Source organism: Pinus tabuliformis, chromosome 8, assembly GCF_031772625.1.
Source record: "Pinus tabuliformis cultivar Carrire ecotype Pingquan chromosome 8, CPIR1, whole genome shotgun sequence".
In the NCBI taxonomy this organism is placed as follows: Eukaryota; Viridiplantae; Streptophyta; class Pinopsida; order Pinales; family Pinaceae; genus Pinus; species Pinus tabuliformis.
In genome coordinates, this window is record NC_142294.1 from 2,041,197,713 (window position 1) to 2,041,221,305 (window position 23,593).

Genomic DNA, 23,593 nt, shown 5'->3' on the forward strand with positions numbered 1-23,593 from the left:
TGCATTGGCTGGCCCATGTTGGTGAAGGCATGGTTCACGAGAAGCATAGTCAAGTGAACCAAAAAATATAAAATATACAACAATGAAGATCAACACGCTCTGAGTTCTAAAACATCCACAAAAAAGAAAAAGAGTGAATGCACAAGACAGAAATTCTGCAGACTTAACATGGTGTTGTGACACACTATGTGCATATGATAAACATGCACACTCTTTGTACTGTGACATATGAGCGAACATGAGAAAGACCAACAACTTATGCTTTGCAAGCACACTCGTTTTGTAAGATTCCTCCAAAGCTTGAGTGATGGGATCATGTGATTTGAGTGGAGGAAGCGAAATATGGGTGTTTGGTTGATCTTTAATGTGAAGCAAAGAGTGACGAGGAGCCTTGGGTGTTTAAATTTTTTTTCTGATTGGAAGTGGAACTAACCTCAGGATGGTGAGGGCCTGACATAACCATCAACCTAGGCTTAAGTGCCTTCACATCATGTAGGGTTTCCACTCCGTCAATAGGTAGATCATCAAAGACCAGTGGCTTAGACATATTAACAACGAGTGTGTTATGAAACCAGCTCACAAAAAGATAGAAAAGAGAGATCCACGCCTTAGAATTCAGCCTCTTCGAGGGGGCAACCTCCTTTACATTACATAAATGAACAATTCTTGGATGATACAAATGACAAAACCTCCTTTCTATATATAGGAGTCTAAGGAGTCACAATATAATCCAGCCGACCTAGCAATAATAATATAAAGCCACAAAAATAACAATAGAGGGATTCTATGGGGCACAAAAATAACAATATGGGGGTAATAGGGGCACAACAATATAAATAGGGGGTATAACTACAATAGTAATGGGGTAATCACTAGTATTATAGGGACCCAACATGCCCCTCTCCTTCAAAAAATTGTTGTCCTCAACGCTTGAGCAGTTCTGGATACTTCTGCATAAAATTCTCATCCTCCCATGTGGAATCTTCAGCGGATAAGTTCTTCCACTTGATAAGATACTCTGAAATTGATCGATTTCGTAGTTGTCGAGTTCTTGTTTTTGTGATTGCTTCCGGTTCCAATATAATTTTTCCTTCCTCGTCAAGGTCTGGCAATATTGTTTGAATTGGGAGCTTGTCACCTATAACCTTCTTTAAACATGAAACATGGAAAACTGGGTGCAATCGAGAAGCTGCAGGAAGCTCCAATTTGTATGCCATAGTACCAATCTTTTCCAACACCTTGTATGGACCATAATACTTTGGTGATAATTTATTATCCTTCTTAGCTTGCTTTAGGGACATTTGCTTATATGGTTGTAGCCGTAGGAATACCCAATCACCTACATCAAAACTTCTTTCACTGCGATGTTGATCTGCCTGTTGTTTCATTCTATTTTGTGCCAACACGAGGTTATCCTTTAAGAGTTGGAGGACTTGTTGCTGATGTTCGATGTGATGTTCCACTGCCTGAACCTTAGAATTTGCTCTTAAATATGATGTGATGGATGGTGGTTGATACCCATAAAGTGCCATAAATGGGGACATTTTTGTTGCTGTATGGAAGGAAGTGTTATACAACCATTCAGCCAGAGGCAACCATTTGACCCATTGTGTCTGTTTATCAGATACAAAGCAACGAAGATATCCTTCCAAACATTTGTTTACTATCTCAGTTTGCCCATCAGATTGAGGATGATAAGATGAGCTATGAGCTAACTGAGTACCAAGACAAGAAAATAATTCTGTCCAAAAATTTCCAGTGAAAATGGGATCTCTGTCACTTACAATAATCTTTGGGTTTCCATGTAGCTTTTGAACTGTTTCCATAAATGCAGTAGAAACTGTACTGGCTTTAAATGGATGTGATAATGCACAAAAGTGTGCATACTTGGTAAGTCTGTCAACTACCACCATGATGACACTCTTTCCCTCAGACTTGGGTAAACCTGTGATAAAATCCATTGAAACCTCCTCCCAACGTTGGCTTGGAATGGATAAAGGTTGTAATAGACCTGGTGTCTTAATTGTTTCAAATTTATTTTGCTGGCAAACCAAACATTCTGCCACAAACTTTTTAATATCTGATTTAAGGCCATCCCAAAAAAATTCCTTCTTAACCCTGTGGTAAGTTTTTAAAAATCCTGAGTGCCCTCCTAAGGGAGAAGTGTGCAATTCCATAAGAAACTTTTGTTTTAGCTGGGAATTCTTACAGAGGTATAAGCGACAGGGAAAATTTTAAGAACCCCCCCTAAATTTATAAATATAATAAATGGGCGAATCTCCATGGTATATAGGAAAAATGAAAAGCGATTTTATCAATAATATAATATGTATATATAATTTTTTGGCGAATCTCTCACCAGGCATGGCGAATATTTTACTCAATTATAAAATCTTGTAAGATCTTGGCGAGTCTTTCACTAAATAATAAAACTTTGTAAAGTCCTAGTGAATCTTAGCATATGCTACATGCTGGTTTAATTCCCCCATTTAAATAGGCTACATTCCAGGTGAATACCATGGGTCAATACCATGTGCCATTTTGGTGAATACCATGGGTCAATACCATGTGCCATTTTTATTTTTATTAATTCTAATATTAGGGTTAATAATGGTTTTTTGCATGGTATTAATAACAATCTAGTCCATGGTATTTGTCCCATAGTATTTTGGCCATAGGTTTCACCTAAATATAACCCATTTTTTGAGTGTTCGTAAATATAAGGTGACTTATGGAGTAAATATAAAAAAAAAAACTTATTTGTTTACCATACCTCTTGTTTATTTATATTTTTATTAATTTACCATACCTCTTTTACAAATATGGTATTTGGCCCATAGGATTCACTTAAATAAAACCTCTTTCTTGAGCCTTCATAAATAGAACGAGGGTTATGGACTAAATATAAAAAGAGGTTTTATTTATTTACGATACCTCTAGTTTATTTATATTTTTATTTATTTACCATACCTTTTGAGTAAGTATAAAAAAACGTTTTATTTATTTACCATACCTCCACTTTACTTATATTTTTATTTGTTTACACCCTTACATGTATATAAGGTGACTTATGGAGTAAATATAAAAAATGTTTTATTTATTTACCATACCTCTCATTTATTTATATTTTTATTAATTTACCATACCTCTTTTATAGATATGGTATTTGGCCCATAGGATTCACTTAAATAAAACCTATTCTTGAAAATGGGCGAATGGATTCACTTAAATAAAACCTATTCTTGAAAATGGGCGAATGGAAGGTTGTAAGTCCTAATTTCAAGGGCTAAATTTACCTTTTTTACCCTCTCCCTTAAAATAAGGTGGGCTATTTGAGGTGATTTGTAAAAATGTACTATGATACAAAATATTCGCCCACTAAAAATTTAAAACCCCTTAATTTCACCAAAGGGCGAACATTCGCCCCTAAAATTATCCTTGATAAGCGATCTTTGTACCATAACGAATCATTTTGCCAGCTAAATGTATCAGAAGTACTGGAATTTTGTTGTAGCTTTTGAATAAGTGCCCACACTTCTTCGTCGTTCTTCCATTCCTCCCTTGCTTCGTTTATCCAATCTGGTTGGATAATAGAAATGGCACACAAAAATGCTTCCACATCCTCATCCTTTCTTGAGAGTGCATCTGCCACCACATTTTGCTTCCCTTTTTTGTAGATGATTTCAAAGTCATAACCCAACATCTTTGTGACCCACTTTTGTTGCTCTTCAGAGGATAATCTTTGTTCTAAAAAGTATTTAAGGCTATCATGATCCGTTTTTACCTTGAAGTGTCTTCCCATTAGGTAGGGTCGCCATTTCTTAAGTGCATGGAGTATTGCCAACATTTCCTTCTCATAAATAGCTTTGCTTAAAAACTTTCCCTTGATTGGACGACTTTCAAAAGCAATGGGTCTTTCATCTTGCATTAGAACAACACCAATTCCATTTCCTGAAGCATCACATTCCACAATAAAGGTTTTTGTGAAGTCCGGCGTAGCTAAGACCGGTGCTTGGCACATTGCCTCTTTAAGATGTTCAAAGGCCTTTGTTGCTTCCGAAGTCCATGAAAATGAATCTTTCTTCAATAATGTTGTTAGAGGTGCTGCTATTCTTCCATAATTCTTAACAAACTTGCGATAATACCCTGTCAACCCAAGAAATCCTCGCAGATGCTTTATGGATGTGGGGATTTTCCATTCCTTAATGGCTTTAATTTTGCTAGGGTCTACCTTAACTCCTTCATGAGATACAATATGACCCAAATATTCCACCTCCTGGACTCCAAAGAAACATTTGGATCTTTTTGCATATAATTGTTTCTCCTCCAATAGTTGTAGCACCCTGTCAACATGTTCAACATGATCCTTCCAAGACTTGCTGTAGATTAGTATATCATCAAAAAATACTAACACAAATTTTCTAAGGAATGGTTTGAAAATTGAATTCATCAAACCTTGAAATGTTGAAGGTGCATTGGTAAGGCCAAAAGGCATGACCAAAAATTCATAATGACCCTCATGAGTTCTAAATGTCGTTTTCAGAATGTCTTCAATCTTCATTCTAATTTGATGATATCCCGAACGAAGATCCAACTTGGTGAAGTAAATTGATCCATGCAATTCATCCAGTAATTCATCAATAACAGGAATGGGGAACTTATCTTTAATAGTGAGCTTGTTGAGCTCCCTATAATCTGGACACATGCGCCATGATCCATCCTTCTTGTGCACCAATACTACTGGAGCTGAGAAAGAACTTTGACTTGGTTGAATTATACCAGCCTCTAGCATTTCTGCAACCATACGTTCAATTTCACTTTTTTGGACATATGGATATCTGTACGGCCTGATGTTTGGAGGAACACTTCCTGGAATCAGATGAATAGCATGATCATGATCACGCATAGGTGGGAGACCTTTGGGAGTCTCAAATACCTTGGAATGATTGTCCAGGACTTTTTGGAGATCTGGAGAAATAGATGATTCCAATGTGGAAACATCTAGCGAACATAATTGTGCAATTACACCTCTTTGCTCCTTTTTTAGAAGCTTTGTCATGCCATTAGAGCTGATTATCTTTCCTGGTTTCCCTGCAATACCCCTTAATTCAACTTCCTTTCCTTCCATAGAAAATTTCATGAAAAGTTCTTGAAAATTAAAAGCTATTGTACCCAAGGATTGTAGCCATTGGACTCCTAGTACAACATCAGCACCTCCCATTGGAATGGAAAGCATTGGGCTAGTCAATACATATTCTCCCATGGATAGCTTGATATTATGGCACTTTCCAGAACAATTTATTGTTCCTCCATTTGCAATCATCACTTGACACTCTGGTGCTGGATATAGGAAGCAATTCAATTCTTTTGCTACCTTACAATGAATAAAATTGTGGGTGCTTCCTGAATCAATCAACACTATTACCTTTTTCTTCTTGATTTGTCCTTCTATCTTGATGGTTTGAGGAGTGGTAATTCCCGCCAATGCATTACAAGATATGGTCGGATTTATTTGTTCTTCATCTAGGCTTTGTTCCTGGAATATATCCTCTTCTTTTGACCTTTCTTGCTCCTTTTCTTCTTCCTCTTCACAATCTATGTAGAATAATTTCTTCTCAGCACACTTATGACCTTTTGTGTATTTGCTATCACAATTGTAACAAAGCCCTTTTGCTCTTTTTTCTTCCAATTGTTGTGGTGTCAACCTTGTAGGTTGTGGAAGACTATGGGCAACAACACTTCCGTCTTTATAGTTGTGAATGGTATGCTTCCTAGTTGCCATAATTTTGCTTTCCATTTTTCTTGCTAACCTGAATGCCTTCTCTAATGAATCAGGTTCCCAAAGGCGCACATCATGTTGGATATTATCCTTTAAAGACCCTATGAACACATCAATCCTATGCTCCTCTGGAATATCTTTTACCTTATGTTCAATTTTTGGAACTCCTCAATGTGCTCCATTATTGAACCCTTTTGTTTGAGACTTATCAATTGGCTAAAAAAAGTGTTGCTTTTTGTATCCTCATAATGTGCTATCAATTCTTCCGTAAAAATTGCCCAAGTGATAAATTGTTTACGAGAACAAAGCCATTGATACCATACAAACTGATTTGGTTCCAAATATAAAGTTGCCATACGTACCTTTTGTGTGTTTTGCACATTATTGAGATCGAAGAATTGCTCCATCTGTAATATCCATGTGGCGGGATCCTTGCCATCAAACTTCCTCATATCGATTTTTGGAACATGGTGAGTCTTCGATCCAACATTAGAGTCTATGGAATCATGATTAACATTTCTTTTGTTCTCATCATGAGTTTCCTTTACTACCTTTTCACCATTAGTGACCCTTTCTTGTAGCAACTTCTTCAATTCTTCCATGTCTGTCTTCAAATCTATCTTCAAATTTGCCATCGAATCCTCCATCTTAGCTTCCATACCCTTTATCTTAGATTCCACGCCATTTACCTTAGCTTCTGTTAGCTTTTGTGAGCGTGACATTTGTTGCACTTGTTCTTGTAATTTTGATATATCATGTAGCATTTCTTCCTCTTCTTCATGAGTCATGCTAGAGCTTTCAGGTTCCTTACTAGTTGTTTGCATTTTCTTTCCTCGGAGCATCAGTTATCGATAATAATGCTTTACTATGCCCTTTGAATTCTGTTAAACCAAGCTTACACAAAAATTTAAAAAAAACTACACACCTTTTTTTTCACTTTATAGAAGCCTGATATTGAATCTGATGTATCTCTGTAATCTCGGATCATCCAATTCTGAAATTGCTACCTATAGTAGCCTTCTGCGTCCTCTTTCCAATGCCGCAAGTCTGAGCCAAATTGGATTCTCCAAGGAAGAGTTATGTGAAATCTCCCACAGTGACTTGCTTTTAGACTGGTTCAGTAGAGCGAACTTGTACGACGTGCCACGAGTCCCTATTTCAACCTTTGAATCTGAAACACACACACAAGAAACTACAGTCTGTCCTCTTTCTGTACCTTTTTACAAAATTTCAATCCGATCCTTAGAGAGAGAGTTATGACGATTTTCCCCAGGTCACCTTTTTTGAATGTAATTCAGGAGTCTGCATAAAGGCCAACTTCCTCAGATCATATCTCCGAAAATATCGTGCGAAAAGCTCTGAAGTTCGGACCCAAGGTTCAGTGCCAATTCTTCTAAAATGGGTTTTTTTGCGACTTCTGAAACGTCACAGAAAAAAAGTTATAGCGAAAATGCCACGATGACCTGTTTGGAGCAGCGAAACCCTAGAATCCAAAGCTCTGATACCAAATGTTATGAAACCAGCTCACAAAAAGATAGAAAAGAGAGATCCATGCCTTAGAATTCAGCCTCTTCGAGGGGGCAACCTCCTTTACATTACATAAATGAACAATTCTTGGATGATACAAATGACAAAACCTCCTTTCTATATATAGGAGTCTAAGGAGTCACAATATAATCCAGCCGACCTAACAATAATAATATAAAGCCACAAAAATAACAATAGAGGGATTCTATGGGGCACAGAAATAACAATATGGGGGTAATAGGGGCACAACAATATAAATAGGGGGTATAAATACAATAGTAATGGGGTAATCACTAGTATTATAGGGACCCAACAGAGTGAATCAATCGTGCAGAGGGGTAGATGAGAAGCAAGGATGTTTACCCTCTATGTTTTTAGAAATGATAGATGACAGATGGGACAAATTTTCAGAGGAATATGTGTCCTCTCCACAATGTAATGACCGACTTTCATCCAGTGTGTCCTATGAACGATCGGAAGTAGAAACATTCAGAAATGAGTTTTCGCAAGGAGAATCAAAAGTGGCAGAATCACAAGGGATTTCAAGATAGAGCAGATGAGGCATGGATGGAAGGGAGTCATCCTTCACTGCGGGTTCTTCTTTAGATTCCTGCACACACTCATCATGCATGATAGCATAGGTTGGCTGCAGAACACCAACTTCGTTGACAACTTGATCCTCGTTCACAACATGTGTGGAATCCAGAATGGAAGAACACAAGATAGTACAATCCCGAGGATCAATAGAACTTGGGGATGGAGGTTGAGGTAACAAGTCCATATGACAACCAGCAAGCTTGCAAGCCAAATTTGCGCATATATCAAGAGCAGGTAGGGTAGAAGGATGTGACAGTTCAACTGATGTGTGTGCATGTTCTCCTGCATCACTCTACGGTGGTGGAGCTGTTTGATGAGGAGAAGGTAGACAATCACTTGTGACAACAACTATGTCTGCTTGTGATTGTGTAGCTCCATCACCAAAGTATGCTAAGTGGGGTTCGAATGATTCTAATAATTGCGGATTTTTGGATATGTAAAGAAGATACTTAAATATTTTGTTGAGAAATTCCAAATCAATTTCATCTTCAGGAAACTGGTATGCAAGATTACAAAAGCGTGTGTGAAATTTCTCAACGGATTCATTAGGTGATTTTTGTAATTTCAGAATTTCTTTATTGAGTGCTTTACGATCAAAATGATTGAAAGCACGGTCTGTATCTACGACCAGATGAGGGAGAGAGTGAATAGAATTTTCGGGCAGCGTGGCACACCAATGCAGTGGGTGCCCTTGAAGTGTGTATGTGAACAATGCGCAGGTCATGTAATCTTAAAAGATTTCATGCCTTTCACAGGAGCCTACAATGCCAACTGCGTGTCTAACCAAGGCTACTTGGTCTCCAACATCATATGTTTTATGCAACAAGTTATTCCAGAGCTCTTCTGAGATTTCAAAGTCATTTCCATAAGAAATACATTCCGAAAGAGAAATTTTGTCTTTAGTCATGAAAAGTATGCAGAGATTCAAAACAGATTGTGAGGACTCAGCTTGTCATCTGGCGCTCCTTCTAGCACCAGAAATGTTGACGGTACTAGACCCGCTAACATTCAGGGGATCTCCCTGGTATGAAGTCCCAACTAGACCTCTCACCATTTGGTGTAGGAGCCCCATCTGGTATGATGGCCCGATTGCCATTATCTTAAAGATATGCCTTAGCTCTTGCTTGTCAGCACATGAGAGTGGTTTGCTTTGTCTTCAAACAATGAGGTTCGTGTGCCTGGTGAATGCTTGGTGCAGCTTGTGTCAGAGTTCTTTCACTACAAAGTGAGAGGTTGGAAGTGAGTCTCAGGTTGAAAGGGAATAGTCCCAACTCTGCTAGAGACACACAACACAACATGACATGCACAACTTCTGGTGGAGTAGTCCACATGAATGTGGCAGTCACAAACACAAGGTGAACAAATGGCACGTACAACACCCAACTGAATAGTCCATGCGAGTGCGACGAACATTATAACAACTTTACAAGAATGAATTTGTCAAGTGTCCGACAGGATATCCCACACAACCAAGAAAATGTTAGCAAATGATACAACACATTTCCAACATCATATGTACTAAAACAACCAAAATAGTTCAACTGTCTTAATACAAGTTAAAGAAACATGCATTACAAGCATCCAAAGAATAATCTTACAAACGAATATAATACGTGTGAAAATGTGTTGGCCTGTTAACATGCTTCTGAATTAAGTGAAAGTTCCAAGACACATCAGTACACCATTACATCATTAACCCCACTAGCGGGGTGTTGGAGCCACAACTCGCTCCTCAAAGAAAATATTATAGACTCTTAAGGCTATGTGGGAGGAGCCAAGGTGAAAAGTCTTTTACATGTGCAAATGAGGGGTATTTATAGTCAAGGGTAAAACTGGTCCTTGTGACTATTCGATTTCCCTCATGACTGTTTGACTTACATGACTCTTCAACTTTACATGACTGTTCAGATTTACATGTGATTCTCTTGGACTTCCACGTTACATTACATTGATTAAAAACAGTATGGCCCAAAGTAGTGATGTGGCCGAGATGACTCATGACACAACAGTGCTGGTATGTTCATGTTGTTGGCGGTGTCCATGTCGAGCTGCAGTGTTGTTGAGTGATGGATGTTCTCTTGGTGTATCATAGGTTCACCTCCGCATGGCAAGGTGTGCGGATTCTCCGATTGTCTTGGTGTTCGCTTGATGTTTGTGCGTGCATATTCCTCCTTCACTTGTACTTTGACATGCTTCATGTGTTCGTCCATTCGCGAACAAATATCCTTGCATGCATTCCTTTTTCGTCCATCCGTGAAAATATCGCCTCACATGCATTCCTTGTTCGTCTCTTCACGAACAAATCTCCTTGCATGTGCTCTCCTTGTCCATCACGTTCATCGTCGCTTCATGTCTCATCCATGTACCTGTATCTACAATCACTCATGACATCAAATCCAGAAATCTCCTAGTCTACCATGATGCATTATCGTTTGCTTCGGATGCAGGTGACCGAGAGAGAGGATAAGGCTCTGAAACAACACAAGGCAGATTTCGGGCTAGGATGCGGGCTTCGGGCACTGCCAATGAAAATTGTGTAGAGGTCACCAGGAGATTGAAATGGACAATCTGTAACAACAATGACTATCTGCGGGATCTAGCTCGACTGGAGGGCAGATCTGCGCAATGCTTTTAGGGAGGCAGTGTAGGCAACAGAGGGGGACTGGCAGAACAAACTGTGCAATTCCTCTAGGGAGTTGGCAGTGTGCTTGGAAAAATTGCACATTTTTTTCGGGGATTTGGTAGTAGGCTGCAGGATTTTGCTGGAAAAAACTGCAATTGCTGGGAGGTTGGCCTACTGAACATCCTTGCACAGTTTCTGAGCTGAGCGAGATACTGGGAAGCTGGGTGACTTCTCATGAAAACTGTGCATTTTTCCAGGTGAGCAACAGGTTTACTGACTAGGTGACTGGCTGGAAAATCTGCGCAATGTTTTGAGGGAGACAATGATAGACACAAAGTGTCTCTTCGTCATGTCTAAGCAGTTTCTTCAGTCATTAAAGAGGGCAAGCTTTGCAACTTTTGCACAATTTTTTGGGGAGTGAGTCTTGGGGTCACTACCTGGTCAAATTCTTCGGTTGACCAACTCGAGGCTTGGTTGATGTGCTTGTGGGCAGCGCAGATTGAAATGGCTTGCTGAGAAATTTTTGCACTGTTTTGGGTGATAGTCAGTCCGATCGATTCCAGAATTGCATGGTGCAGGCTGCCTGGGAGACATCCTCAAGCTTTGCGCAATTCTAGGTAGTAGTACATGATCACCGAGGGCTGAAAACGCGCAATGCTACTCAGTTAAGGTCTGGCTGTTGGAGGGTGATCCGGTCGTTAGAATTTCGGCAAAATGACTAAGTGTGTGGGCGAGTGAACTTGTGCATACACGACCTTGTGAACACACATTCAACATGAATCGACAACAAGACACCTCAAACCATCAAGACAACATATACTCAGTGTGACAGATTGAAGGTGCGAGCGACAAGCGCAATAATTGTGATAGATCGTTGAAGGACTGTGACGATGCTTGTGCGATAATGCATACAACATCGTGTGTGAGTGCGATAGATGTGTACATGGCGAACACAACTCAAACAAAACCCTCAACATCACTATAATGAGGTCGCAAGCATGACATAGCAATCAACATGCGGAAGACGACAATTGGTCGAACAAGTGAAAAAGAAGCAAGACATGTAGAAGAAACACATAAGATGATTTTTCATGTTTGCGCACATGAATGTTACTGAGGACAGGGTGATATGACAATGAAAAACAATCCTGCAAATTCAAATAAGAGGTGTACTTCAAAAAATGTTCCTTACTTAGCATACTTACCCTCAAGATAATCATGCATCCGACGGAGTTTGCATGTGGTCTTGATCTTTTCCATTAATCAATTCCTTGGTCCCTCTCCTCAACTCCTTGGAAGCGATTTCAACATTTCACATTTTCCTGTAGTCACTGAGAGGTATATTTGCACAATTTCAACAAACAATGACTATTGCCAGAATGAGGCCCTGGGAGGCTCGTCTATGCAATTTCTGTATGCAAGACTGACAAGACAACTTGGAAAACATTGCGTAGTTTTGAGGCTCAAAGCACTACTACAAGACATGGATTCTGGGAGGACACCTCTGTGCAATTTTTGAGTGCAGTGCACCTGGATTGCTCTACGCATTTCTGGAGAGCAGTGCTGCCTTCCTGACTTATCTGTGCATTTTTGGAGAGCAGCGCTGGCTGGGGTCTCTGCAGGGCTGTGGGGTTTTAGTAGGCAAGGGAGGAAGCTTGATGGTTGTAGAATCAAAGCACATAGTTCAGGGAAGCTGGATGAGGCTAGGGTGCTAAGGAAAATGGCTAAGTGTGAGATCAGTGAAACATATGTAAACATGATAGGACTTGACTGTGATCGCATGCAGACACTTAGTGACACAACGTAGACCATCCAGAATGCATAAGACATATTTTTGTTGATGCAACAACCTTGTGACAAAAGTGCATGAAGTGAGTGTGAAACATGTCTATATGATGACAACCACTCATACGCACACAATTCCCTTGAAGTAAGACAACATTCCCTTTGCATGACAAACAACAACCCCTATGCCCGAAAATGACACATGCTGCATAAGGATGAGAATGCAGACAACTCTTAGGATCAAGGAGGGGAGATTGAAATCATCAACTTACCAATAAGTGACCAAGGATGATCGATCGCAGGATCCAAGGTAGGCTTCGAAATTTGCATGCGAGTCAAAATTTTGGAGGGTGGTTGTAGCCCTTACAATAGAGTCACAAAGGGAGTGTCAAGGGTCACCCCACCCTTTGTTATAAATAGAACCTCATATCTCATAGAACATGGTTTGGGAGCCAAGATTTTGACTCGGCCTAGGCTTCGCGAAGGCTTGGGAGTATTGTGATGAGCCTTGGCTTCTCCACAGCGTAGAGCAAGTAAACTTATTTGGAGGAGCAGGTGTTCTTGACTATAATGTTTCACTATTGGGGCTAGTAGTTGTCAATGATGTATGTATGGATGGAACTTTCACTTATAATAATAATAACTGAGCCAACACGCTTTCATGCATATGTTTTTATTTTAGTTGGACTATTTTGGTTACTTTAGCAATGTATGTTGTTTAATTTATGCATTTTCTTATGAACTACTTTGTATGCAATTGTATGAATCTTGTTGAATGTGTGTTGTTGGATTAACCTGTCATTTTGGTTTGTGGACTATTCTGTATTTTAGGTTGTGATTTCATTCCGCTCGTGTGTTCCTTTCAATCTGTGTACTATTATAGGCTTCTAAGGGGCACACTTCCTTTTCCCCTATGCGTGTTAGAACCCCCATGCATCTCATTTGATTCATGACAAGGTCACACACTTGCTTTTGACCAAATTCATCATACTTATCTCTGCGCGCTATCGTGGTCAAGGTACTTGATTACCACCCACTGCTGGGACTCTTGCTCCAAACAGTCTGATGTCCAGTTGGGACTTCTACTAAGGAGATCCTCTGAATGTTGGCGGGTCCAACACCATCAACACATCCGAAGCCTCTTGAGGTACTATACCTTTGATACTAGTTGTCGGAAATCTATTTAAAACATATACTGTAGTTGCAACAACTTCAACCCAATACTCATTAGACAATTTCTTTTCGTGAAGCATGCATCTTGCCATATTCATGATTTGCTACTTTTTTTCTTTTTGATACTTCATTATGTTGTGGAGTGTATCTTTCTCTATTATGCATTATGATGCCTTGTTGTTGAAAAAATGTTGTGAAATCTTTGGAACTGTATTCTCCTCCTCTATTTGACATTAGTACTTTCAAAAGCTTGCCACCTTTCTTTTTAGCTTTTGCTTTGAACTCTTTGAACCTTGAGAAAGTATCAGACTTATTTTTAAGAAAATAAATCCATATTTTCCTGCTATAGTCATCAATAAAGGTCAGAAAATAAATACTGCCACCAATCAATTGTGTTTACATTGGGCCACAAATATCTGTGTGGACTAACTCTAAGGGTTATTTTGCTCAACTAGAAGATGTGGGAAAATTGCCTCTTTTATGCTTTGCTAGAATACAAATTTCATATTTACAATCTTGTTCATTCACAACAAAGAGACCAATGACCATAGAATGATTTTGAAGAAGACTTAGACTCTTGAAGGGAATATGACCATACCTAAAATGCCATAACTGTGACTCATCTATCTTTGTAACATTGTGTGCAAATGACTTTGACAAATTTGTACTTCTTAGAGTTAAGGGAAACATTCTATTCTTGGTTTTTTCTACTTCGGCTATAAGTCTTCTATTGGAAGGTTTGTCATAAATATAACAAGTTGTCCCTTGGAATATTACATCAGAGCCATGTTCCATCAATTGACCTACACTAATGAGATTGTGCTTCAAATGTGGAACATAATAAACATCATGTATATGTTTCTACTGATTTTTTTTAGTAAGAACAAACACAATACATTTCCACGAAATTTTCACACGTTCTTTCACTGATGTGTTGTGATGATCTTGAGATAGTCGCACTGAGTTGTACTCTTTGGCTGCATCGGTCACCTCATGTTTTTTTTTAATCTGCATTTGGCTTTGACTGATGGCTTTTGGAAAACACATGATTTCTCCTCCTTGAGTTCTTGTTCTATACTCTTTTCTCTGTGAGCACAGACAAATCCCAATGTTGTTCTCCTTGGAGTCTTATGCAACCTCACGCTCTGATACCATGACGGCGATTGCAGAGCGGAAAACATGAACACAAATGAACTCAAAACTAAAAATGGAACGAATAACTCTATCATTAAGTAATAGCTAAATAGATTACATAGGAAACAAGTGAATAACGACAATAAATAACTAGAGTAAGACTCCACTCACATTCAATTAAACTCAAATAGTTGATCTAAAAATTTGACTTTGACACCTAACAGACAAAGATAAGATGATGTAGAGGTTAATACTCTCAACAATTAAAAAGATATGCAGGCCCTACACAAACAATAAAGCAACGAAAAAATCATTAGTGTTCAAGAGGCAAAGCCTACGGCGCAATTAAACTAATACACATTGTTATTTAGGAATAGGGTTTTCAGAGTTTTTGTTTTAATAAAACAGTGAAAAATCATTAGGTTCAAGGGGAAAACTTACACAATATTAAGAATAAGGCTTTCAGAATTTATTTCTTGAATTTTAAAGTTTGAAAGAGGTATATTCTTTCTCATCTTCAAATTAAATTTTAATTTTAATATTGGTAATTAAATAAATGTTTTCTATATACTCTCATTTTATATAATATCTAATTTATCTAGATGCACTAACTACACTGTTATTAAATTACAGTGTTATTATCATTTTGTTAGATAAAGATGGATGAAATAACGATTCTGTTTTGATTTTGTTCCAGGAGAAAAATAGGGGAAATAAACTGTCAAAACCAAAGGCTGATAAAGATTACTGGCCAGCTTCAAATAGCTTCATCAAATTAAAAGAGCTGCTTTCAGAAGGAATTAATGTGGTTGTAAGTATTAAAGATATTCCAGAGTTTCACGATCATAACCCATCACTTTTTTAAGTAAACATCCTATAAATGCTCGCTCTTCTATTTCTTTATGCACAGAAAGATGTTCTTCCAGGCGACACGACCACAATTATTCGAAGTTTTCTGCGAGGTATGGGAATGGCGCACATGGTTACTACAGGTTTTCTTGTGGTGGCAGACATTTTGGAGCGCTACGAAACACTCTGTACTAATCGAGAGGCGTGTCTGTCTCTATTGAAAGAAATGAATATATTAGCCCAACATATTAAAAAACTTAAAGAACGGCCTGGATTGAAGGGAGGGATGGAGACTTCAATTATGGAAGCAACGGTTTTGATAGTTGAAGCCTCTATCGTTTGCTGCACTCAAATCGACGCTTCAAAATTTTCCAAGTTGGTATTCAGGCTACCCATTATATCAAGATAGCAATGTATATAAGGATGTTAAGATTTCAGGATATCTTGGAAATCAGAAAGAGGCAAAGATAAATAGTTCACTTTTATTTTCATAAAAATGTATATATGGATGTTAAAATGATTTTCTATGCTGAAGATTTTAGGATATTTTGGAAATCAGAAAGGGGCAAAGATAAATAGTTCACTTTTATTTTCATAAAAAATGTATATATGGATGTCAAAATTATTTTCTATGCTTCAGATTTCAGGATATTTTGGAAATCAGAAAGTGGCACAGATAAGTAGTCACTTTTATTTTCTTAATGAGATTTATGAAACTGTCAAATTTCCATTTATGAATGTCAGATTTTCTTTTAGGAATTTACAATTGGATTAAATTCAACTTAAAATTTATTCTAATTACAGTTCATCTTCACTTTCTCACTCGGATTTCAGAAATATTTCAGAGGATTACCTTTAAATTAAATTTAACTTAAAATATATGTTACAGTTACAGGCCTTTTTATGTAATAGGCGCTTAAAAATAAATTTCTTAATCCAGTTTTATTAATGGTAGATTTTTCTCAACCTCTGTGGACAAAGAAGCGCTGGCTAAATTTCAAAAAAGCTTAACAGAAACGTACACTAAGATGCAGAGCCAAATGGATTTGTGTATTTACGATGCCATAGTGCGCCCACGAAAACCACGGGAGCTGCAATATCCACAATACCCTGAAGAAGCAGGTAAGTTGTGACACCTGAGTGAAATATTTATCATCTTAAATATTTTTTTTGTATTATTGTGTTGGAGTTCATGAAGTTTATGATATTTTTGTGTTTAAATATTGTTACAACAGTTGGAATCGAAGAACCATTGAAAGAAGTTATTGAACTGCTAGAGTGGGAAAGTGACAAAAATGCAGTAGCAGTTATCTTGCATGGCTTTGGTGGCATGGGAAAGACCACCCTTGCCGATGCTGTGTTTGCACGGTTGTTCAATGAAAAAACAGATGGATGTAAATATTCTTTTGTTAGATTGTATGACAACATAACATCAACTCCTGATATAGTAAAGTTGCAGACATGTATATTGAAAGATTTGATGATGGTAGAGGAGCCAGAAATACCAGAGATCAGAAGGTACGAGGAAGGGCAAAGACAAATTGAGGAGATGTTAGAAAAAGAGGTAGCTTTTATTTATATTGACAATGTTTTGGACAAAGATCAGCTGGATCATCTTTTGCCTAGGAATATGGCGAAGGTAAAAAAGTTGAGGCTGCTTGTCACTGCCAGGGAAAAAGATGTACTTAAGGCGTGCACAGTGAAAAGGAAAGTCTATGCTATGAAACCACTTGCAGATATAGAAGCCATGAGTCTTTTAGCAGCAAAAGTTTTCACTAATAACAGGGATGGCACAGAGAGGCAGATAAATTCTAGTCAACTGGATGACATTATAAAGATATGTGGTGGGGTTCCAAAACTTTTGGAAGTAGTAGCAGGATACATAAGCTCCGAGGAAGACAAACAAAAAGCTTATGCTACAGTGATGGAAGAGAAGGAAAAAAACTGGAAGGATGAGGGTGATATCGGGAAAGATATAGCGCGCTACGTCTTTGCTTATGAAAATCTTGCAGAGACTTTGAAGGATCCATTTCTCGATATTTGCTCATTTTTTCATGGATGGGATTGGGAAGCAGTTGCAAATATTGTGGGAGAAGTTGCACTGAATCAACTAGAAAAGAGAGCACTTGTAACCAAAGACACAAACATGACTGCAAGGATGCATGATGTCATCTTGATGATTGGTAAGCAGAAGACAGAGGGATTGAGATTCACCAGTGCAAGTAAAATTCAAGATTTTTTATGTCAGAGGGAAGATGAGGTATGAAAACTGGTAACTTAAATATAGTTCATATACAGTTTTGCTTCATAATATGGGTATCTTAATATTCAGGACTGACTCTGTTATATTTAAAAATGACATTTAGGACATTCGAAGGATCAAAGGGATTTGGTTGAGTGAAGATCACTCTCCATTATCAATACCTGCTTCCAAACTAGACTTAATGTACAATTCGCTGAGAGTTCTTAGACTTGGAGCCTTACATGAGGTGCATGGCCAATGTAAGAAAATATTTGAAAAGTTGATTTTTTTTCAAGCAGAAATTTCTCATCTCCCTTTCAATGTGTCGAAGTTCAAGGAGTTGAGACATTTATGTTACAAACCAGAGCATTTATCAATTGTAACTCAGGCAAGTTCACTTCAAATAGTAATCCCGGCCTTTTTTCTTTTCATCTCAATTTACTTGGAATAACTAGAATTCTATCTCATGTGCAGTGTTATTACTTTTTATACAATCATCACATATAATTAATTGCATAATTTGCAGATGCCTTCCAATCTTAGACACATCGAGTTCGAATTTGACAGAAAGTGTATAAATCCCTATGACTTCGAAATATCTTCCAATTGTCTTGGACAACCCAGAAATCTGCGAGTACTGAGTTTGAGGTTTGCACAATTGAAAAAATTGCCTCAAGAGCTAGGTGATATGGTAAATAGTTTGCAGGAACTAGACCTTTCAAGTTGCCAATATCTAGAGGAATTACCGGGATCAATTTCAAAGCTTCGATCTTTAAGAGTATTGAGAATGGAATCCTGTTCTGGTTTGAGGCAACTGCCAAATGAATTTGGATCGTTGAATTGTCTGCAAGAACTCCATTTAGGGTCCTGTGAAAGTCTAAAAGCGCTTCCTAGCAGTCTTGAAAAACTTACATCATTGCAGGAACTCCATCTGGGTGGGTGCACAAGTCTAGAAGCGCTTCCTAGCAATCTGGAGAAACTTTCATCATTGAGGTTATTGGACTTGTCCAGCTGTGAAAGCTTAAAAGATCTCCCTTATGGCTTGGGAAAGTTAACATCCCTTGTTAAACTTTGTCTAGTCTGTTGTACTAAACTAAGTAGTATTCCTGAAAGCATTGCACAGTTGAAGTTGTTGGGCTCCTCAATGTCCTTTAGTCTTACAGGTTTAAAAGAACTACCTAATGGGTTTTGTAACCTCTCCTTTATAGAAAATCTTGATATGGAAGCTTGCCATAATCTAGAGAAGCTTCCAGATAGATTTGGAGAAGTAACGAGTTTAAGAAATCTTAACCTGCGCTACTGTTGGAGTCTAAAGAAGCTTCCAGAAAGTTTCAGCCAACTCAAATATTTGGAGCACTTGGACTTATCACAGTGCACTACTCTTGAAGAATTATGTATACACTTCAAAGGTCTCTCATCACTGCGTGTTCTAACATTGGATTCCTGCCAAATGTTAAGGAAACTCCCTGAGGATTTCCATTGCCTTGTCTCATTGGAAGTTCTGGATCTCCGTAATTGCCATATGTTGGAAGGGAAATGGATGGAGAGCATGGTAAAGATGAAAACACTACAGATTGTGAAGATCAGAGGAAGCCCGTTGTTGGAGGAGAGATGGGGAGAAATTCAAAGACAATGCGATCAATCATGGCCTTTTGCAGTGTATGCAGGGCAGGTGATTATAGCACCCACATTTTCAAATATGTTTTCTTTCCACACATTGTAGTTAACTCTTCTAATGTTTAGATCTCAGAACATATAATAACAGAAAACAATGTCAAGCATACATTTTGTTTTTTCCACTCACTTTAGCTTTTAAATATGTTTTCTTTCCCCACATTGTAGTTAACTCTTCTAATGTTTAGATCTCAGAACATATAATAACAGAAAACAATGTCAAGCATACATTATTTTTTTTTCCACTCACTTTAGCATTCTCTTCAGGGTTCCAAAAATGAGGAGAGCAAGGAGAATATTCTAAAAAAGTTGCAGCCAGAGTTTGATCGCATTCTCACTAATAGTCGAGAAGAGCCATTCTGTATATCTGATCTTCCTCTGAACACTCTGCTACTTGTGATGTTTGATGGCAGACAGGAATTCGACCATGGTTTCCCTTTGTCTTTGATCGAGGAGAATATAGATGATATTCAAACAAATTTCGAAATTATTTATTTCGGTAACCATTTTAATAAGCTGTCTAAGAAAGTGGCAGATAGAATTCTGGGCCATGGTCCTGATGACTCGAATTCTCGCTCGTTGTTTGATAAGGTGTTCGCAGTGGCTGATTTAAATCAAGAGGCGTGGACCTATGGTTTCTTTCAGATGAATGTGAAAATTGGGAGGGATGGAAAAGGGGATAAATGCCTTTCTGGTTGGGAATGGTTGTCAAGGGAATCAGTGGAGGGATTTGTGATAAAGAAATGCAGAAGATACCTTAAATTGAAGCACCTGGTAGAAAAACCTGGAGAGAGTAATATAGAGTTGTTAAGAGAGCTCTTTGCAAGTGGAGAAGAAGAAAGTAATCATGGCTTTCTTAAGAATCATGCATCAAGGAAGGTATTAAGTTTTGTGTTTTGTGGATGACTTTGAATTTAAGTAAATTGCAGATTTCAGTAATATTTTAGAATTCGACGAAAAAGAATAAATTGAAATCAATTGTTTCCCTCAAATTCTAAAATATTTCAAAAATCTTAATGCTAATGATTTAAACCATTTTTTAAACTTAGCTTTGTTGACTCTCGTTTGTTTTGTAATTGTCTGTGAAAATTGTAGGTCGGGGTGGACGAATTGAAAGGAAAAACGATTTTATTAGATATCAGGCCGGCCAACATCTCTTATGATATTCCTCTTCAGTCTTTAGTGGAGATGTATGTTGCAGAGAAAGAGAGATTTGATTTTGAAATTATAACAATTCCAATAATGCAGGAAGACACAAAATTGGATGTATCTGAGAAGTTTTCCAGAGAAGTTCCATGGTTGGTCCTCCAAAATCCGTGGCAGCTGACAAATGCAACTAAGTATTTTCTCGTTGAAGGGTGTCCACGATGGCCTCAAGGATGGGACAGGTGGTACCCCAATATAATGAGGATGATAGAAAGCGACGGGACAATGGCAGCAGATAACTCTCCTGGTGTACTACGTATGGTGAATACATGGGGTGCAGAAGCATATCCTTTCACGGAGGAGAAAATTAAGGAATTGAAAGAAAAAGAAGTGAACCAAATGAAGGCTATGTCTAATTTAATGTTTCTCTTTAATAATTTGGAAAGCGTATCTGAGCAGGTTAGTATTTGTGTCCTATTTTCTTATATGATACAGGTAAAATAATTTTGTTGTTGATTTTTAATTCTAATTTTTTCTCCTTTCTGATTGAGAATGAAAAGGTGAAAGGGGCAATGCATCAACAAAAAATGATATGTTTATATAGCTCTTATGAAGAAGAGTTCACAAGTTCTATAAGGAATGCATTGATAAAATTGAGTGACTGTGTTTACATAATTTATATTCCACAATTCGGTCATGAAAGATCTGAGCTTACACAGTTCACCGCTGCCATTTCCAAGAATTATTGGCCTTTGGAAAAGTCCAAGCTGTCACAAGCTGAGATACCAGGAGTATCTTTATTAAATTTATCGGACCACGAGGCAATGAGATTTTGGGTGCGTATCTATTCTTTGGCAGAATCAATTAATGGAACGCTTGACCATGACAGTGATGAGCAATTTAATAGAATGAAAAAACTTTTAAACTGTGCCTCACTGATGAGGTGTTTCTGGTATTCATGGATGATCATAATGGACGAAGATGGCAAATTGATAACAACAAAAGGTGGAGAAATGATAAGGTTGTTAGATAAAGAAAATCCAAGTGATAAAGCAAAAGAATTGATGCAAGATTTTATAAAGGGTACCAAGGAAAGCCGTACACAAATACTGGCTGAATTAGAACAATTGTTATCTTGATGTATTGATACAATATTTTATGAAGGGCACACAAATACTGGCTGAATTAGAACAATTGTTCTCTTGATGTATTGATATAATATTTTACTGAAGGGCACAAAGAAAAGTTGGACATTTCATGAAGGGGCTGAATTAGAACTCTTGTTATCTTGATGCAATATTTCATTAATGATGCTAAGGAAAATGAAAAGTATATAGTTTATTTTGTTTTTGTATAGTGTTTTATTTTTAATTTGTTTATTTGTTTTTTATTTTATATGTTATTGGTTGGAATTGAATTTAGGTGTTAGAATTGAATTTCTGGTGTCTCACTGAAAAAATTGAGGTGAAATCTTGATTTGTGATATTTAAATTAGTTTTTTGATTGTATATATGGATTCAACACCTTGGAAAATCTTTTGGGTACTTCTATTGTGCAGGGGTTACACATCAAGCTTGTGATTTCAATGAATTCCTGCTGGAATTTAGAGAAATTAGACCGGAAAAATCCACCATAAAAGCTTCCAAAAAATCTTACTAAAAACAACTCAAATCATTTAGACAATTTATTAATTTTTTTAATTCAAACTATTCTGGAAAAGAAAATAGAATTAAGTTCTAAGTTTATAAAAAATGAGTACTCCAAAAAAAATTATCATGTTATACATTTAATTAAATATAATTTGAATTTTTATAAGAGAAAGTTATTATACATTCCACCTGCAACTAATATTAGATTGAAACCAACTCACTAAAAATATTCCCAAAAAAATCCCTTTACCAATCAATTACAAACTTTATTTTAACTTTATAATTTTTTTAAAATTTGGTATTTTACACACAGATGTTCAAATGACAGATCTAAGTTGAAAAGGCATATCCTTGAGAATTTTAAATTAGATTTAACTATTAACATTTTTTTATACGAAAAAAACAATGTTACATGTATTTAGTTGGAAAAGTTAATTTTAAATTTAGCATTCATGAACCAGTAATAAAATTTTGTTTACATAATGTTTATTGAATTCATATAAGTTATAATTTTATCTTTAAAATTAGGATTTGAGGTGATTTTTTTTTGTTTTTTACACAATAAGAAAATCTATCATAACTCAGTAGTCATACAAGTATTAAGAGAGTCTTCACTCACTAATATATACTAACTCTAAAGGAAGCCATGACTCCTTGCTATCAGAAAATGCGGTTTGGCTTTTCTTTTCTTTTTTTATGATAATAATTTTATATATATATATATATATATATATATAATAAGTTTTGTTTTAAGAAATAAATTTTAATTTAACTTATTTATTATTATTAAGTATTTATTGTAATTATGATTATATTGAAGTTGATTAAATTTGATTAACTAAACCTGTCAATAACATGTTATTAATAATTTTTATTTAATATATTGTTTTATGATAAAAAAAAATTGAAAATCTTTTTTTGTCCCCTTTTTTATGAGTTAATAAATCATGTTAAAATGTTTTGGAAATAAAATTTAATATTTAAATCATGATGATTAGAAATGTTAAAACGGTTTGAAAATAAAATTTAATATTTATATAGATAAGGTATTTAATGAAGAAGTATTTATAATCCGTTATTTTTTAGGATCAAAGATTACACATTTTTAAAAACTATTTTTGTTTTATACTTAAATTAAATTAAATGGAATTCATGAAGTTTGTTCTTAATTAAGTAACATTAATAAGAAAAAGTAATACAATAAAAATAAATTATTCATCCAATGACACTTTTATATTAAGTCTATTAGACCCTATGCAAAGTTCCATTAAATACTAAATATAAAAATCATTGAAATAGATGCTCCTACAAAGGTGTGCCTATGGAGCTAATGAAATTGATAATAGTGTTACTTCCTTACTCTAGAGATATCATACATCATTTTCTAATGGTAAATTTAAATCACGTAAGATGTG

General features: G+C 36.7%; 2 protein-coding genes across 2 annotated transcripts in view; both read left to right on the forward strand.

The window, feature by feature from the left end:
- LOC149244644 (uncharacterized) overlaps nt 1-18,160 on the forward strand; it is a 138,742-nt gene extending 120,582 nt beyond the window's left edge. Inside the window, exons 2-6 of the mRNA XM_089371610.1 lie at nt 15,316-15,429; nt 15,529-15,842; nt 16,423-16,589; nt 16,631-17,727; nt 17,834-18,160. Of these exons, the coding sequence (XP_089227736.1) occupies nt 15,316-15,429; nt 15,529-15,842; nt 16,423-16,589; nt 16,631-17,727; nt 17,834-18,160 (2,019 nt within the window). The remainder of the gene's footprint in view (nt 1-15,315; nt 15,430-15,528; nt 15,843-16,422; nt 16,590-16,630; nt 17,728-17,833) is intronic.
- Nucleotides 18,161-18,238: 78 nt separating this feature from the next.
- LOC149244645 (uncharacterized) lies at nt 18,239-21,788 on the forward strand. Its single transcript, XM_089368040.1, has 4 exons — nt 18,239-19,381; nt 19,651-20,262; nt 20,479-20,988; nt 21,090-21,788. The coding sequence occupies exons 1-4, from the start codon at nt 18,398-18,400 to the stop codon at nt 21,666-21,668; spliced, it is 2,685 nt and encodes an 894-aa protein (XP_089224166.1). The 5' UTR covers nt 18,239-18,397; the 3' UTR covers nt 21,669-21,788.
- Nucleotides 21,789-23,593: the final 1,805 nt, after the last annotated feature.

Excerpts from the sequence above, each read along its gene's own strand:
- LOC149244645 (XM_089368040.1), top strand. The coding sequence starts at position 18,398 with ATGGTAAATAGTTTGCAGGAACTAGACCTTTCAAGTTGCCAATATCTA. Across the intron at positions 19,382-19,650 it reads TTGCAGTGTATGCAGGGCAG|GGTTCCAAAAATGAGGAGAG; the intron begins GTGATTATAGCA and ends CATTCTCTTCAG. Across the intron at positions 20,263-20,478 it reads AGAATCATGCATCAAGGAAG|GTCGGGGTGGACGAATTGAA; the intron begins GTATTAAGTTTT and ends TGAAAATTGTAG.